Source organism: Trichoplusia ni, chromosome 3 (assembly GCF_003590095.1).
Source record: "Trichoplusia ni isolate ovarian cell line Hi5 chromosome 3, tn1, whole genome shotgun sequence".
NCBI lineage: Eukaryota > Metazoa > Arthropoda > Insecta > Lepidoptera > Noctuidae > Trichoplusia > Trichoplusia ni.
In genome coordinates this window covers 6,394,505-6,413,444 of record NC_039480.1, presented here as the reverse complement: position 1 = coordinate 6,413,444, position 18,940 = coordinate 6,394,505, and the positions used below count along the sequence as shown (strand labels likewise).

At 33.7% G+C, this 18,940-nt stretch overlaps 2 protein-coding genes across 4 annotated transcripts in view; both read right to left on the bottom strand.

Moving 5' to 3' along the window:
* The window catches only part of LOC113491651 (igLON family member 5), a 108,970-nt gene extending 98,361 nt beyond the window's left edge, over positions 1-10,609 (bottom strand). For all 3 annotated transcript variants that reach the window (XM_026868727.1, XM_026868730.1, XM_026868729.1), the window contains exon 1: positions 10,263-10,609. The gene's annotated coding sequence lies outside the window, so the exon portion shown is untranslated. The remainder of the gene's footprint in view (positions 1-10,262) is intronic.
* A 6,718-nt stretch (positions 10,610-17,327) lies between these two features.
* On the bottom strand, positions 17,328-18,940 carry LOC113491649 (ubiquitin-related modifier 1). The gene is made up of 3 exons (XM_026868723.1): positions 18,806-18,940; positions 17,980-18,187; positions 17,328-17,472 (listed from the first exon to the last, which is right to left on the bottom strand). Exons 2-3 carry the CDS (start codon positions 18,178-18,180, stop codon positions 17,344-17,346), a joined length of 330 nt encoding a protein of 109 aa, XP_026724524.1. The 5' UTR covers positions 18,181-18,187; positions 18,806-18,940; the 3' UTR covers positions 17,328-17,343.

The window sequence follows — 18,940 nt, the reverse complement described above, 5'->3', positions numbered from 1 at the left end:
TCAAAACACATAGCTAAATATATAATAATAATATTGGACAACATTCACACAAAGCCATCTAGTCTCAAACTAAGCAGAACTTGTGTTATGAGTACTAGACCACTGATAAACATACTTATATAGTTCTAAATACATACATATTATAGATAAATTACAGCAATCACCCATACACAGAACAAATGATCGTGCTCATCACACAAACATTTGTCCTGGGTGGGAATCGAACCCACGACCTCTGGTATAGCAGTCAGGGTTACTAACCACTAGACCAACAGGCCAGGCGTTTTACCAATAAACTAGGTACGTTACTACGACTTCGACCGGGGTCGCTGGCCAGTCGTTTTCCATTTGCCATAACAACATGCAAACACACACACTCACGTACTTTCACAATTATAATACTAGTATTACAAACATAGTCAAGTAAACAACAGCAAAAACGGTTTTAAACTGTTTGACAAGTGATTTAACTAATTTCAATTTTAAAATTGCTTTCAGAAACTTTGTGCGCGGAAAAACCAAGCCTAAGCTATTATTATTAACATGCAATATGATAAAAACTTGACTTGTCAACAAGGTAATTATATACGAACGGAGTTAACCAAGGGGTATCGTGTTGCCCAGGTAACTGGGTTGAGGAGGTCAGATAGGCAGTCGCTCCTTGTAAAACACTGCTACTTAGCTGAACGGTTAGACTGGAAGCCGACCACAACATAGTTGGGAAAAGGCTGGGATGATGATGATAGTAGCGTAGTGACACACGGACATACAGCAAGCCTAAGTTATAAGATCAGACTTTCAGCCTTTAGTTTCAGAACCTTAAAAACTACTAATTGAAAACCTCCTCTATTATGATGTTAGAAAATCGAGTCCATTTAACCTAAACGAATTTTGTTTATTAGAGTATTTGACTAACCCTAATAATATATTTATATCAAAATAAATATATATCAGATAGATTTTCCAAAAATATTTAATACATATTATTCATTTTATCACATCGTTAAAAAGTAAAGAAAATAAAAAGTTGTCTAAAAACATCACTTGCTAGTAAAAAGCGTACTGGTAAGTGACGTCACACGACATTTTAAATCACTGTCTCTTCATTTTTTGCTAACGAGAGAAAAGAAAAAATACGTATCCAATATTTTTTTCGAAATCTAAACTGAAATATCAAGATATCCTATTTAGTTACTGTCGTCATCATCATCAGCCTTTAGTGGTCCACTGCTGGACATAGGCCTCCCCCGATGTGCGCCATAGCGCCCTGTCTTCGGCTTGCCGCATCCAGCATCCGCCTGCAGTCTTTCGCAAGTCGTCATCCCACCTGGCCAATGAGCGTCCTACACTACGTTTGCCGAGTCGCGGTCTCCACTAAAGAACTCGTTTACTCCATGGGTTATCGGTCCTACAGTTACTGTCAAGTTGGTTAAAAATCGATTCTATTCTACCTTTACGAATTTAGTTCAATTTAGTTAACTCTATCAGTTAATTTATTCCAATGGACGTTAACACATTACAGTGACCACAATCGACTATTTACCACATATATCTGTCTAATCAGACGTCCAATCTACCACATAAACATGTCTGTCCGTTCGTCCGTGTTATAAATACTCCTGGTTTTCATTCCGACTCTGTCAAAGCTCTGTATTGCCACATTATGTATTATAATTGGTCACGCGAGCCTCTGGATAATGCGTAGGGTTGCCAGTTACGGGGTAATTATATTGGATTTGAATATATGGTAAGTTTAAGCGTCGTAAATTATTTTTGTTTTTTTTTTGTTTTACCTATGTAAAAAGAGGGGTAAGTTGTGTAAGTTTAGGTGTCTGTCTGTCTGTAGTATCATAGTACAAAAACGAATTGTTGTTTGTTTTGTATCAAAGTTGAATTATGTGTGAGTGTTCTTAGATAATATGATGAATAAAATTCATTTGAACCATTTAAAAGTTTGTAATGTTGAGGAGTTTTATTTTTTTTATTGTTTAATAGTATTTGTTGACGACAGGCATGTAGTCAAGTTACACATCTCCTCGCTAACGCTGACGAATCCCTCAAATGTATTGAACTGACAAGTCAAAGTCACGTCACTTGTCGAAGAGGAATGTCATTCATATACATTTGAAGTTTTCTATTTAGTTTTCTCTTCGATTACAATATGGCATGATTGTACGAAAAGCCTCGGTTTAGGTCACAACGATAAACCTGGAGTGACGTATGTTCGATCCCCGCTGAGTTCAAGCATTTGTGTGATCCACGAATTCTTTTTCTGGGTCTGGGTGTCTTTGTGCATGTGACTTGTATGTTTGGGAATACTCCGCTATATAAGAATCAAATTGCTTAGAAAAGGGGTAATTTAAAACAAAAAAAACTCCTCTTCCAGTTTTAACGAAAAACGCTGTAAAACCCACATCAGTCACAGAAACAAACCAGCAGACAAGAAACGTAAAAAACATTTAATTTATTATAATTATCAAAAACCAAAATAATTTCGATTAAGACTATACAAAAAACCATTCAATATAAAAACACTTTCAAAATCGATTTTTTTTTCTCTAGCCCACTGTATCCCACAGCTGGGCAAAGGCCTCCCCCAAATCCTACCACGACTCTCTATTCTGGGCCGCATGGAACCAGCCTGGTTGGTAAGCGTTAAGGTCGTCTTCCACCGCTTCCTATGTCAAAAATTAATTATTCCTTTTAAAATAAATCGATAATCATACTCCATTTAATATCACATTTATTTTTCCGTTAGTGCCAACCCTACACAAACCACGTTCATTACGCTCCACAATTAAGTTAATTGTAAAAAGCTTCGCTCATACTGGTGTTACTAAAAACTTAGATTCAATTTAGTACTCACTAAAAACAATGTTACTATGTGGTGTTTTTTAGTTATTTTAACATCGTCATCATCATCAGCCCATATTCGCCCACTGCTGGACATAGGCCTCTTCAATTGCACCCCATCAAGATCTATCTACGGCTGCTCGCTGTTATTTTAGCAGAAGAATAGGGATGATGACAATTTTTTTTTCCAGTGTCCGTTTTGTAGGTTTTTGTATAATATTTAATACGTATTTTTTTATTTGTCGAGCAAATAAAAAATTGATCAAATTACAGTGAATGAAACTTACGCGTGACGTCACAATTGAGTATAAATTTTACTCTATCGTTACGTCACAAGCCCCCTCTCCTAAATTTTAAAGCAGTTAATCTTTGTCAATTCTAGTTTTTCTGAAAAAGGAAAAAATACGTGTCTCGTACTTTTCAATTATCTAACTGAGGGACTAATGAGATTTTTTCTTTTTATACCCAGTCATCATCCCTATTTTAAAACGACAGTTAAAATGTCTTTAACTGTCATGCTGTGGCTATCTTAGTTTTGTCATGAGTGTAGACAAATGGACTGTTTGAATGTACACTTACACTTAGACACATTGTATAACTTTATATTTTTGAAAAAATCTTTTCGTATTAGGTTGTCTATTTTCTGAGGAAGGTTATAGGACAAATTATAATCATTAGAAGCAAAGCAGTAATGACATATGTTACAAAAACGGGCGTAAGAAGTAAAAATATATTGAATCTTAAACGTTATCCTAAAAAGATCTATACTACATTGAATGGTCTCCCTTTTTAATATATAAACATAATAATAACATTCTTAAGCATTATTTTAAACCGCCCAACCTTTAAAATTGCTTGACAAAATGTCAATGAAGTAATAATGCGAAATATACTCGCCAGAGGCGCCACTGGCAAATGTCAAAATAATGAAATTTGAAATGCCAAAGAAATATCGCTTATTCAGTAAATTGTATGAGTATTTTGTGAAAGAAGGTAGAAAATTAAATTTCAAAATGATAAAGTAGGTGTCCAATAAAGTATTTAACAAAAATACTGATTAGTCCGTCACACAAGTTACCAAAAATAATAGACCAAGTATTTTTAATTTTATCTCGTGAATAAATAAAAATTAATAGATTTAAAAAATTTTAATAACTATGTCAATTTACTCAAAATTTATCAAAATCGGTCCAGCCGTATTTATAGTTAGTAATTGTATTGTCATCTTTTTTAAAGCTACCCTGAAAATTTCAGCCTGCTAGCGTATCGGGAAGTGCCTCAAAATTCAGTTGCAAAAATCCAACCGGAACGACAAACAATCAAAAAAGTGAGTGTATAAAAACGTGGGAAAAAATATAGGTACAAGAATTATTATATTCAAGACATAGCAACATCAAACAATTGCATACAAATAACTCTAATATTTAACTTGCATTTGGCGACTCTATTAATAGCTGACTAACCAACTTTTTATCAAGCCAAAACTATCTAGAATTAGTTAAAAAAAAACCCTGTCGGCATCAATCAGAGGGCCCTAGGGAAACAGGGAAATCCTTATGCAGGCAAATACACACTAATTGGGTAGTGCAAGCCCCCCGGGAGCGACCCCTGTCAAATGGGAAATGTGGTTGAGGTAAAAAATATAGGACAGCGAAAAACATGGAGTAAGAAATTTTTCGATTGTGTATGGAATGACTTGTGATCTATCACATTTTTATGAATTCAAATTTGTTTTCTGAAATTATTACTTTTCAGGGGTTTTTGTACGTAAAGGATATAAAAGGAGCTTAAGTAACATTATTAAAGGGTCACTTTCAGTCTGTGCGTCTGTCAAACTTTCAAAATTTTTTAACAATGCTATGTTACAAATAAATAATAAATAAATGCGGACAACATCACATACATTGTTCTGAACCCAAAGTAAGTTGCTAAAGCACTTGTGTTATGGAATTCAGATACAACGAAGGTATCACAAACACCCAGACCCGAGACAATGTAGAAATGTGATTTTTTACATTGACCCGACCGGGGATCGAATCCGGGACCTCAGAGCTAGCGACACCTTGAAACCGGTGCGTACGCCACTCGACCACAGAGGTCGTTACGAAAATTTGATCTTTAGCTATCACTGCTATCAGTCAGCCAATCAGTGTTATCACAATCAATTCAGCCTATCGTGGTCCACTGCTTTGCATATTTCTGCAAGTTTGTTATATTATACTTCATCATCATCCCAGCCTTTTCCCAACTATGTTGGGGTCGGCTACCAGTCTAACCGAATATAGCTAAGTACCAGTGTTTTATAAGGAGCGACTGCCTATCTGACCTCCACAACCCAGTTACCTGGGCAACACGACACCCCTTGGTTAGACTGGTTGTCAGACTTTTCAAGTTTCTGACTACCTGTAACGACTGTCAAAAGTGTCAAAGATGTAAGAATAACAGCCGGGACCCACAATACAACGTGCCATCCGAAACACGGAGGAACTCCTTATGACAAGGATGGTCACCCATCTATGGACCAACCGCGTCAAGCACAGCTTAACCTGTGATCGAATCACTTCTGCGGTTCTAACTTAGCCACGAGCTCCTCCGATGTCCGATGTTATATTATACTTCTTCTTTAAAATTTATACGGAATTCTACTCATTTGCAATTGACCGGTTTTTAATATTACATTTGAAATTTCCTTTCTACCATCTCCACGTGAAACAATAATTCAGTACATCAAAAATCAACTCCAAAAAAACTATATCCCTTCAAAAGAAATAAACAAACAACTATGACTCTTATTCCGTCACACATAAGCTTCAAAATCACTTACAAATTTAATCCCTCAATACCAAATTTAATTCAAGCGAATTTCTTCCTTACTCACATAACTTTAAAGTTTAAATTCAATTGTGATGCAATTTAGGGTTGTCACAAATTGAGTATAGTGATTTAATAAAAGATTTTTGCTATGATTTGCTTTTAAAATGTATGGGGTAACATCAAATGTCATTATAGGGTGTGTCTGTCTGTCACAAGGTGGCTTTTAGTTTTAAAACGATTAGTTTATGCACTCTTGAGATTGCAATATTAGGGGTCCGTGCGTATAAAGGAGGAATAGAATCCATTTAACATGAAATTTGGCAAAAGCTCTACAAGTTGTTGTAAGAAAAATGCAGAAAATTTCAAAAAAAAAAAAACAATAGTTTTTTCTTGTATTAATGAAAGGAAACAAGTGTCTAAGTGTGAGTTATAGTCATGCTGTTAAGGATTCCGTATAAATAAGCCACAGGAAAACAGATTTGAAACAAATCTTGGTCACCCATCTTTATGACCGTACCAATCGTTGCTTGCCTTAAATATTGTATTATATTTTGTCATCATAATAGAAACAACAGAAATACATTGTTCTTGAAAACTATCCTATGTGTTTTTAAGAATAAGAATAAGAATCTTTATTTGCGTGAAACATGGTTTACAATATTGGTGGTAATATTAATAAATGGTTCAGCACATTCCGCCATAACATAGGCATGCAAATATTTTCTTAGGTTTAGGCCTAAGTACACTAAATTTCTAATTATAAATTGTATTAATTATATTCTATTTGAAATAATATATTTAAATTTAATCCTGGTTATAAACTACTAGCTGTTGCCCGCGACTTCGTCCCCGTGGGTAGAAGATATAAGTTAGGATTTATAGCTGCCCTGTTTTTTTCACATTTTCCATTGTATCTTCGCTCCTATTAGTCACAGCATGATGGTACATAGCCTAAAACCTTTCTCGAGGAATGGTCTGTTCAACACAAAAATATTCCTGATTCCTGAGATTAGCGCGTTCAGACAAACAAACTCTTCAGCTTTTTATATTAGTATAGATATAGATATGTATACCAAGTTTCGTCTAAATCCGTTCAGCAGTTTTTGAGTGAAAGTCGAATAAACGTACATACATACAAGCTGTCGCGTTTATAATATTAATTTAGATATTTAGAGTTATGAACCCGTTAATCCCCATCCCATTAGCATGTCTTCAGGATTAAGCGATCAATAATTATTATTTAATTGCTTTTTAATGATAACCAAAATGTTTATGAGAATTCTGAAAGGTTTGAATTTATTAAATAGGCGTTTTTCGTCATAATATGATATTAAAGCGTGATGAACGGGCGGAGGATATCTATATGAATCTATACTTATAGACTGGCCTGTTGGTCTAGTGGTTAGAGGCCCTGACTGCTATATCGGAGGTCGTGGGTTCGATTCCCACCCAGCCTCAAAATTGAATATATCCCTACGTTTTTATAAACTCACTTTCTTGTTTGTCGTTCCGGTTGGATTTTTGCAACTCAATTTTTAGGCACTTCCCGATAAGCTAGCAGGCTGAAAGTTTCAGGGTATTTTCAATGCAATTTACATCTATAAAAACTGACACAATTTGATAAAATTTGACATTTAAAAACGAGGGTATTTAGATTTTTTTTATCTATTAATATTTTTAATATAAGACGTTTTACGAATTTAATTAACCGACGTCATTGTGGTCTTGCGGTTCAGTCTATGGATTTCTATGCACTTGGTGCAGGTTCGATCCTAACAGAGGTAAGTATCAAATACTTTTTTTCACTTTTTTTCAAACGCAGGCATAGAAATAATGTCCCGCGATCGGTGTATGAAGGATTGCAACGCATTGCCATACACCGACACAAAAACGCGGATGACGTAGCACGCCGGTTCAGGTTTAGTCAGTAAGAGTCTGACACTACCCATTTCCTCAGCCGAGGGATTTTGTGACCTGGCATAGAACTAATGTGTGTTTATCAAAGTCATATACAGTACTTATTTAATTCTAAGACACCACTGACAAACGGTGAAGGAAAACATCGTGAGGAGACTTGTATTCCACACTAGCTGTTGCCCGCGACTTCGTCCCCGTGGGTAGAAGATATAAGTTATGATTTATACCGGCCCTGTTTTTTTCACATTTCCCATTGTATCTTCGCTCCTATTAGTCGCAGCGTGATGGTTTATAGCCTAAAGCCTTCCTTGATGAATGGTCTATTCAATACAAAAAGAATTTTTCAATTCGGACCAGTAGTTTCTGAGATTAGCGCGTTCAAACAAACAAACAAACTCTTCAGCTTTATATATTAGTACTAGCTGTTGCCCGCGACTTCGTCCGCGTGGTTAGAAGATATAAGTTATAATTTATACCCGCCTTCTATCTATCTATCTGCCTTCTATCTATCTTGTAGGATTCAGTCAGCGTTTGCAATGTAAGCGCAAAAAATGAGTTTTTTTACGACCTCACATTAGAAACCTCAAAAATTGTAGCCTATGTGTTATTCTGATGTATAAGCTATATTGTGGTAAAGTTTCATTCAAATCCATTCAGTAGTTTTTACGTGAAAGAGTAACAAACATCCATACATCCATACTTACAAACTTTCGCCTTTATAATAGTACTAGGATAGATACAGATTTCGTTGATTCTTAAAATATAAGAAAAAAACTTTAGAACTATCCGCTTATGCATACACGTAAGGTGAAAACACAGCGATTCAAAACTAATATTATTATAGTCCTATCAAAGCAAAAGGAGGGTGACACAAGTATAATAAAATAAATCTATAATACGGTGACTCTTTTATAAAAGTGAATTGTTTAAGCGAAGGTATAGATTGCATACAGACATTTTTTTGCATAGCTACTCAAAAAATATGAACACGGCGAGTCGTATAGTGACTCCGAGTTGCGTACAAATAAGCTTAAAAATTGGTTGGTGCACATAGTTAGATAGATAGACTATTCTTTATGGCACACCACTTTAATACTGCATTTCCCAACTATGTTGGGGTCGGCTTCCAGTCTAACCGGATTCAGCTAAGTACCAGTATTTTACAAGGAGCGACTGCCTATCTGACCTCCGCAACCCAGTTACAGACAACACGATACCCCTTAGTTAGACTGGTTGTCAGACTTCCAAGCTTCAGACTACCTGTAACGACTGTCAAAGATGTAGGAATAACAGCCGGGACCCACGATTTAACGTGCGTTCCGAAACACGGAAGAAATTCGCGGGCAATGTTATAATATTTAAGAAGTAGGGTTAAACCTTTGACCTTTACTCATAATACCATGTCATATAAGTGATTAAATACCACACGCCTACACAATATTACATAGCATTAGAACAGAAAACTTCAATTAAATGTATATGAATGACATTCCTCTTCGACAAGTGACGTGACTTTGACTTGTCAGTTCAATACATTTGAGGGATTCGTCAGCGTTAGCGAGGAGACGTGTAACTTGGCTATAGATGAATGTAGCTAAGCTTCGATTCTTCAAAAGCAGTGGCTGCTAAGTACAGTCATCAGTTTAATTAGGACTAGAATTATATTAAGTGTATGTAAATTTTCATTGAATTATTATTGTTTTTTTTTAATTGGAATATGCTTTGTACATGTATTAGCAGTGTAAACCTCAGTAAAATTTACTCCATTGTAACGTTTTTCTTTTCGATGATTGGATGTCTGATTTTATTTTAAATTTTACCACTTTGCTATTTGATACTAGCATGCTATTTTACGCTGTTTTTTCATGTTCGTTAGCCTTCTAATGTGCCTCAATGACCATCAGTTGTTTGTGTTACAATACTAATACTGGCTGATATACAGAATTTCGTTTTGCCTAACATAGTTGTGAATATAAACCATCTAGATCAGAATCAAAACGCACACAAATAAAAAATCATGAATGTTTCAGCCGTTTGCGAGGAATTCATTAACATACACACCAACAGTAGAATCATATATGTAAAGATTGAACTATCCAAATAGTCTTAGGTGTGAAATTTGGCTATTGGCGCCCAACGTGGGGCATGGAAGCATGATCAGAATATCTTTTAGCTTCCAAACTAGGATTTAAAAGTTGTATATATTAACATATTACTTAAAAAAGTATTTAATAATATATGAGTTTGTGTATATATGCATATTTAGTATAATATATAGATCGAATAGCTTGCGCGTATAGGTGTTGGCAAGAATATGAACGGCGTTTTATCTTTTTGAGCCAAATGCTAATTTATAATATACAAGCATTGTGGTATCCATAATATAGAAGAATACTTGAGAAAAGACGTGATTTTAAAAGGTGTGTTTCTATAGGAAACAGATAAAAATATCATTTAACACGACATATTACTATTTATATATTAAACAATATTCATAATATGCAATTTCATATCCTATTTAATATAAATTAGTATCAAAACGTAATTATGTAAGATAAAAAGCAATGAATTTCAGAAACCTATCCTACATTTTCCAATCATCAAAAAACGTTCAACAACTTGAAAATTACACTCAAAAACATAAAAAATCAATTATAAAACATTTCTAGAACACTCACCAGATCAAAAAACCAGCTAAAATCTTCTGAAAACTACTGAAAATCCAACGAAACGAAAACCTTCACCGTAATTCAGCCATCTTGGTTTTCATAGGCATTTTAACTTTCACTTAAACATATACGAAAAACCACTATTAAATTAACTGTAACACACACAGTTATAAATAAATTGAACGTTTTAGTATATTTTTAAAGTATTTTAGTACATTCAAGGTGTATTTTTTCAGGGAATTTTGGAAGTAAACGCGCGCGGCAATCTCCCTCCACAGACCAGCGCGAACTAACCGGGTTCAATATTTTGAGACACGGATGATAGCTTGACGTATTTTTGGATGAGGCATTTTTAAGGTGTGTGATTTAAGTCGTAGTGTAAGTTTCGGGAGGCGGTTTCGTAATTATTTATTTAGTAACGGTTTAGTTTGTGTTGTAATTAAGATTGCAAGATTCGTTTTGGAGGTAACTGGATTTTTTTAATTATAAGCTGATGGTCAAAAAAATATCTTTTAAGTTTTTTCTTCGATTTTGTTGTTTTTATTTGTGTGAGTTAATTAAGGTTATTATAAATTACACTTATTTCTTATTTATATATGATTTCTGTCTATCCGTCATAAGGAACGTTCTATAACAAAACAATATTTCATTTGAAAGGCAAATGGCGATCGTTTTAATTTTTTTTTAAGTATTGATGGTATATATTTTTTATGAACGGCTATTGTTTTTTCGAATTATCTAATCTTCTATAGTTCATTCAATTATATTTCACTTTTGTTTTTGGTCTGACCTATTGTTGTCAAACCATTGAAAAGAAGTCCTTTATAAAAACAAAACCGATCTACTAATACTGGACAAACAGAGGATATTTAAAATCCTATTAAAACCTATTTATGATTCCGTTTCCAATTCTTCTTCTTATCATACAGTTGATGTACCCCCTGGTGTCAGAGTGTACCCCGCCCGTAGTCCTCTGACGTGACGCAATACACACTTGAAACATTCTCAGCTGTGTCTTTACCTGTACAAAGATTTTCAACTATATTGGAACCATATTCCAAGCATATAAATATATATTATTCTTCCTCACAATACTCTCCTTCAACGTGTTATTTTTTATACAAAAACCCCTTCCGCTCTAAGGAATTTAATCCTTATGCCTCGGGGCTCTCACAAACAATCAAATCAGTTGCAAAAACACACCCTACTCGGATCATGCATGCATAGATCACACAAAAGCTTGTCCCACGCGGTGAACGAACGTGTGACACTTCGCGCACAGTGGGTTTGGCGTGGTGACCTCAACTATCAGCTATCCGTGGTATCAAAGCAAGTGATTATTACTTTTATAATACGCACATTAATCTGAAAGACTTTGGTGCGTGGAAATGAACCTATGGACCTTTGAGTTTTCAGTTCAACGACCATACTATTAGGCTATTATTGATCCTGTCGTATATTTTGTCATTATTAAGAACTTAATTAAAACTTGATTGACAATAATATTGTTTTAACAGCAACAAATACAACCAAGTTCAAATAAAAAACTACTTAGCCAAAGTTGTTGCTTTTTCTGAGACCAAAAGACAGCTATTTCACATTAAATGAAAATATATTCAAAATCGGTCCATCCAGTCCGAAGTTCTGAGTTAAAAAACTTTTAAAAAAAATCAAGATACATAAAAATTAAAAACCACCTCCTTTCTTAATTCACTTTACAAATACAATATTAAGAACTACATCAAAAAAACATAGAAAAAATCAAAACATGATTGTTCCAAATTAAACGTCCTACAATATCAAATACCGCATCCGAATCTCAACCGTCCTTGTAAACTACCCCGGTGGAAAGAGACAGGAGACGTGCGAGCGAGACAAAATCGGCGCGAGATCCCAATTGTTTTTGTTTTATTATTATTATTATAACATATTATTATATTTCTGTAAGATACTGTGTTATCTATAAAGTTGGTTGTGACGTTCAGATGGACAAACATTATTTTATATTATTAGTTGACAGGTGAGACAGGTTTCTGACATTTTTGGTTGGTATAAGGTTATGCGGAAGATTAATTTAAGTTGTATTAAGATGTGTAATACGAACACGAGTGCCTGGGCAAGCGTGAGTCATTGTTTCGATGGTGAGGGTTCCGTACAAACTACAATTAGGCAGAAGAAAAATGATTTAAAAAAATATCAATTGTCACTTTTTTTTGTGACCGTATCTTCCTGTGCTTAACCTCCACTTATTTTATGTTAAAGCGACAGCGAGTCATAACAGCTATATAAAATGTTGGTCACCCATCAGGTTTATGACCGTACCAACTGTTGCTTAACTTCAAACTTTAAATTTAGTATTCGTTATTGTAGAGGCAACAAAATACATATTTTTTAATAACTACGATTTAGCTGTTAGGCACTCTTAATTTTCCTTTACGTTATTTGGCTGTATTCAGAAATTAGCCATGGTAAGAAAATTAAATAAGAAATCGACCCAATTGTATTTTTAGCAGTCACTTTTAATTGATAAGTGATGGTTACTTTAACGGCCGAGGAATAAATATGGCCGCTTGTCATGTTTTCTGTACAAAACCTGTCAAACATATTCCTCAGATAACAGTAATCTGGCGATTAAAAAATCGGCCCTTAATGAAACAGCAAGGAGTTTATAGCTTCAAGAGGCAACAGTGCTACACCGTAGAACACGTAGCAATATGCTACGTCATTCTGCGTAGACGATAGGATGTCGTAATTTTTGTGACATCATTTTTTTTTAATCACTGTTATCCATAATTTGGATTTCTTTATTCCAAAATGTTAGATAAATAATTTTCTACCGTTTAGTTCGTATTATTGCATGTTATTTTAAGTTCTTTAAACTATTATTTATATTCCATATTTAGTTGAAATTGTTTTATTATCATTGGGCTTCAATAAGTCAGGCCGTTTAAAGTGGGTAAAATCCAAGTCCAAAAGAGTCGGTTACAAACAAACAAACAAGCATACCTGAGGATGAAGCTAATAAAATGCGTTACAAAGAGAAATTGCAAAAAAATAAAACACACTTATCTATTTCTTTTCATTCACGGGTTAATTTCATGTGAAGAGACCCGGTCCTTTTCAAAGGCGTGAAACATGTAGAGGCCTTGTTGAGAACTTACTCATATATTATTATTTTAACTGCATTGACATTATCCCTATTACATAATTAGCAATGACACAGCAAGATTATTGTCATTGACAACAGTTATTATAAATAGATACTATAGGTATTTGATTAGACAGAAAAATGTCAGAAGGAAACCTTTCGTATCTGCTCGGGAAAGTTCGGACAACTTCGGCTCAATTCGTGTGAAGATCGATTTGTAGGCGATTTAGAATTTTGATACTTGTAATGATTTTTTTTTGTTTTGTTTTATTTTTACGTGACAATAATAAAATAGGGTTTTTACGTTTCTATGGTGTATTCGTAAGATTATTTATATAGGTTAACCACTGTGCGTGACTTGTTGTGAGTTCGATCCCCGCGTAGGACAAGCATTTGTGTGATCCACGAATGCTTGTCCTGAGTCTGGGTGAAACCCCCTTAGGAGGATCCAAGGATTTAAAACCTTGCTGAGGGAGTCGTGTTAAAAAAAAAGACGTTCTGTTTGTGTGTTTGTTTGAATTACATACCTAGATTTCCAGGATTATCTATAGCACTTTGTTTTTAATTTTTTATGGTGCTCACTCATAAATAAAGAAAGCTTTTCTTTCTCCATTTGGAATTATCTTTGTAAAAAGTGACAGCATCTGTGGAGTTTGTTTCGCCGTTTTTCCTTCACAGCTAGCTCTTAGCAAGCGGCATGTTGTGGTCGATACGGGGTGTCATCTATATCATATGAACCATGTTTGACGTTCAAAAAGTGCTACTTTGCAGTTACTTAAATAAATATTTCTTAATTTGTTCATAAATTTTTTATTGTGTCAAGTATCAAGTCATGTCGGTTACCGTTCCACACTACTCTCCCCACATTGGCGTAGGTCACGCATGGCGCCATATTTCATGCTAACTTGCATATATATCATGGAACTTCAGATTCCACATAGATTATATTAAAATAGTCTGAAATATAACCTGAATAATTAATTTTACTAACTTGGTCAGACTTTGGTTCCCGTTAAAATTAGTTTTAGGATTACTAGGTACTCGAGATTTCGAGCAAAATTGTTTGAATTATTTTTCATAAAATCTATACGTAAAAAACATTTATATGATGTAATTTCGGAATATTAATGTACATAAAAAATCAGTCTAACAAAGTACCAAGATTTTCGGACGTTATAAAAAAAGTGGGAGTTGTCAATTCCACTGTTTTTTTTATTATAATATTTGTTGTCATAATATTGTAAATTGCATGTTTCAAACTAACGTGTTGTAAGTGTGTATGTGTTTTACAATGAAAGAATTTTAATATGAATTTAATTAATTTAATATTAAGACTTCTAAAATGCATTTTTGTTATTTTTTTTTAACCATTGTGACATTAAAGCAACGGCAAAATAAGAAACATTTTTTTTCGTGTAAAAAAAAAAATTAAACCCCAAAAAAAAACAATTAAAATTCCGTCCCTTTTCTGATGTAATCTCAACATTTAATACACTTGATGTATGAGTCACGTTTTCCAATGTCCCGTCGTGTTGTCTTGTTGTCCCGGTTTCCCGCCCTTTAATATTCCGTAATGATATTATTCAGATTAAAATGCAATCTCTGGTGGGACTCATTTGTAGGGTACGCGTATTTAATGTGATGGTGAAGGGAAAAGTGTTTGGGAAAGATTTTTATATCTTTAATTATTTACGGGGTTTTTTCTGTTTAGAAAATGTCACCTTGATGGTTTGTACAATATTTTTGAATTACTGGCTTTGGCCTGATGCATTGGGCGTTCCACTGCAGAAAAATAATAATTTTGAAAGGTTTTTTGGATAGTTTTTGACGTATAAAGTTCAGAAGTAAATCATTTGTTAAAAGAAACGATTTGTGTATTTCTAAAAGTAAAAAAAAGGTGGATCGAAAACATTTTTAATTTAAATTCATCTTGTTTGGAAGATTTAATAACTCTCATTAAAACTAGAACGTCTTCAAAATGTAATATAATTGGAAAAGTAAACAATCTTGTCGCGTATTTATGTCTAAAAGCTCTATTTTAAAATCGAACGCTAATAAAAAAAACGATAAAGAATTATACTCTGTCCGTTAAAAAAATAATCTTTTGACATTTCAGCTATATCTCATCGAATTTCTAGCCGAAGTTTATAATATTACGTTCATGAGACATGTAAATACATTTCGTGGTCGGGAAAACTGTATTAAATACGCTCATTTTGGGTAACTTTGAATTGCAGTTTAACTTTGAACAAATCTGCGAGAAGATTTTTTCTAAGGCATTTGACTTCCGTTGGTCGTACGATTCGTTGTACGCAGTTGCGTTATTAAAACAGTACAACAATAATAATAAAAAATCGTCTCGTAGCTTTGTCAAACATTTTTTTTAATTTATGGTGTAACACTTCTGTAGACGACTGTACTCACGCCCCTATAAACAAGGGCGCGAAGAGTTGGGGTTGCCCCTTTATTTTTAATTGAGTGACACACTACAGGTGTGGATTTGACTTACTATAATGACAGACAATATTAATATTTCTGTAAATACTTTGATGTTGTATTCATTGATGAGAAAAAGTGTTTGTATCAATTAGTTTCAATTTCTGTTATTTCGTGCGATAATTATATTTCTACTGATAAAAATTAAAATGACCATCGTTCCTTAATTAATTATATGTTATTTTCTCTCATAATAAAAATATAAAAGACGATTATGTAAACAATTTTAATAAGTTCCATAGTTCAAGCAAACTATAGTCTAATATTTTTTTATTTATCCCATAGCTAGGGCATAGGCCTTTTCACATACAAGTAACTATTGACTAAAAGCTTAAGCATCGAGCACTACGCTAGCTCACTGCAGCTGATTTTCTTTGAAAAAGTCACATTCGTCCTTACCTGAGTTAGTATCAAACCCACTGCAACACTTCTTGCGTTGCACTTATTTGACGACCTCCGTGGTCGAGTGGCGTACGCACCGGTTTCCTCTGAGGTTCCCGGGTTCCATCCCCGGTCGGGTCAATGTAAAAATTCACATTTCTACATTGTCTCGGGTCTGGGTGTTTGTGGTACCTTCGTTGTGTCTGAATTCCATAACACAAGTGCTTTAGCAACTTACTTTGGGTTCAGAACAATGTATGTGATGTTGTCCGCATTTATTTATTTATTTATCTTGCAAAGAAATCCATACATAGCACAAAAAACAATACCATCACGACATTTTTTCCCCATCATTTCTTTCCCTTTCAGAATCAAATTACTCACGATATTTTATAGCAAGTCCGTCCCTGTCCCCTTAGTTTTTTGACATGATTCCCAACAAAGTGATTCGGTAAGCCAATTATGTGTACAATTATGTTATCATAGACGTTCAGTACTAGCGCTTAATATATTATAAGCTTCGAAGGATAGTGCACTGTAATATTTATCGATCAAAGTGATTTTTTGTTTTATTTTTCGTAATTTCTTGGAGTGAAACTTCTCTATTGACGTTGGAAAAAAATTACCGCCATTTTTCTGTTAGGCGCCATCTTTTTCTTGATTCTTATCATGTCAATGAATAATTGAATACTTTACCTATTTTACCAATATCTGTAGATTTGCGAATTAAGAAAAAAATATTTACTTGCCATATGTAAAAAAATGTCGAAAAATAAGGCCTAAAAGAAGTTTCTCTACTTTCGTGTGTACAAAAATGTGTGCGTGTCTAAACACGCTTACATATTCTTTTTTCATCCTAGCCTTTTCCCAACTATGTTGGAGTCGGCTTCCAGTCTAACTGGTTTCATCTAAGTACCAGTGTTTACAAGGAGCGACTGCCTATCTGACCTCCTCAACCCAGTTACCTAGGCAACACGATACCCCTTACTTAGACTGGCTGTCAGACTCAGCTTGGTATAATTTTATAATAAGAGAAATAAAACAACAACTTAATTTCACATCATTTTATCCGCCATGTAAAGTAGATATAAATAGTATTGTATCATTATTCTGTATTTCATAATCTAATTCGCCGTATAATTCCCAATCTGCATCATTGATTAGAACCAAGATCCCTGGTCTAACTGAATCACCCTGGAATAAAGAAAAAGTTTTGTCATATATCTTTAAAATAGGAATAAAATAAAAACATTATTTTTGGCCAGAAAACAGGTTCTACAATAGAGTATGTTAACTTTAAGTTTATTTATAAAAACAGAATTGTAAAATCTAAAATCCCACATTTTTAAATGTGGAAATGTCTTCAAATTTTATCAAAATCTGCCCACCCATTTTTATAGCTGTAAATTGCATTGTCATCGGGTTTGAAGCTACCCTGAAAATTTCAGCCTGCTAGCTTATCGTGAAGTGCCTCAAAATAGAGTTACAAAAATCATATTGAGTTAGAAAATGTACAAACAAGAAAGTAAGTGTATAAAAATGTGGGAAAAATAGAAAACCTGGAACATGAGAATGTTACTGGGGCAGAAAACACAAAAATTGTGGCATGGGTCAGTAATTACATGGTCAGGTTTGACAGATACCCATAACTACACCTTTGTGATGACAACAATAAAAATTAACTAAAAATATGTATATTACCTGCATAAATAATTCCAATCTTTCCTTTAATAAATTATCTTTAATCCACTGTAATAATTCTCTGATAGTCCATTTTTCGTGTTGGCAATCTGGCATATATTTTTTCAGAGCTGGCAACTCTACTTCCCTTTTCTTGATTTTGTCAAAAAGTAATTCTGCGCCGCCTCCAAAATGTATGCTTAGATTTAATGGTTCAGCCATTTTTGAGCTGTAATTATATCAAAATACTTGTAAGTTAGGCATAGTAACATATTATTCATATTGGCTTAGAATATTAACAAAATAGTATTGTGTTTTATTGCGAACATAATGTTTGTATGCAGATCTTCTGTACTTAAATGCGTATGCAGGATAAATACTCTATGTATGTGTATAATTTTTAGTCTGCTATGTGTGTTAAATAAATAATGGAGACCCATAAATAAATTTATAAAAATAAACTATACACTTTTTTTGCAATTCTTGTGTGAATTACTGTGGAGTAAAACATTTTCCAATCTTCTTCCATCTCCTCCTATTTTAGGGGTATACTTGACGTGAAATCGTATTTAATAACAATGAATAATTAATATTTGAGTTCATTTGCACCGAGTTTTGATAAATTCTAAATTTCATTGTATGATAGGGAAATCGATTGAAAACAAAAGTATCATATGCTTTGATAGTAGCTAAAGCATAATCTGATATTAAAAGTGAAAGGAAATAGATAAATAAAAACAAATACATGGTCAAGAGATTTCAAAACAATGTCCAGAAGTTAAAGACTCTTCGAGTTCTAAAAATTACAGAAAAAGTAAATTAATTTAAAATAACTGAATTGAATTACCTTATATACTATTAAGATGCTTATTCAAAAAGATTACAATGCTATAAAATCTAGTTTTTAAATTACTTATTCACAATAATACACAAAAATTAATCAGCGTAGAGGTTATATTTTGGTAATGTCACTGTCAAATCA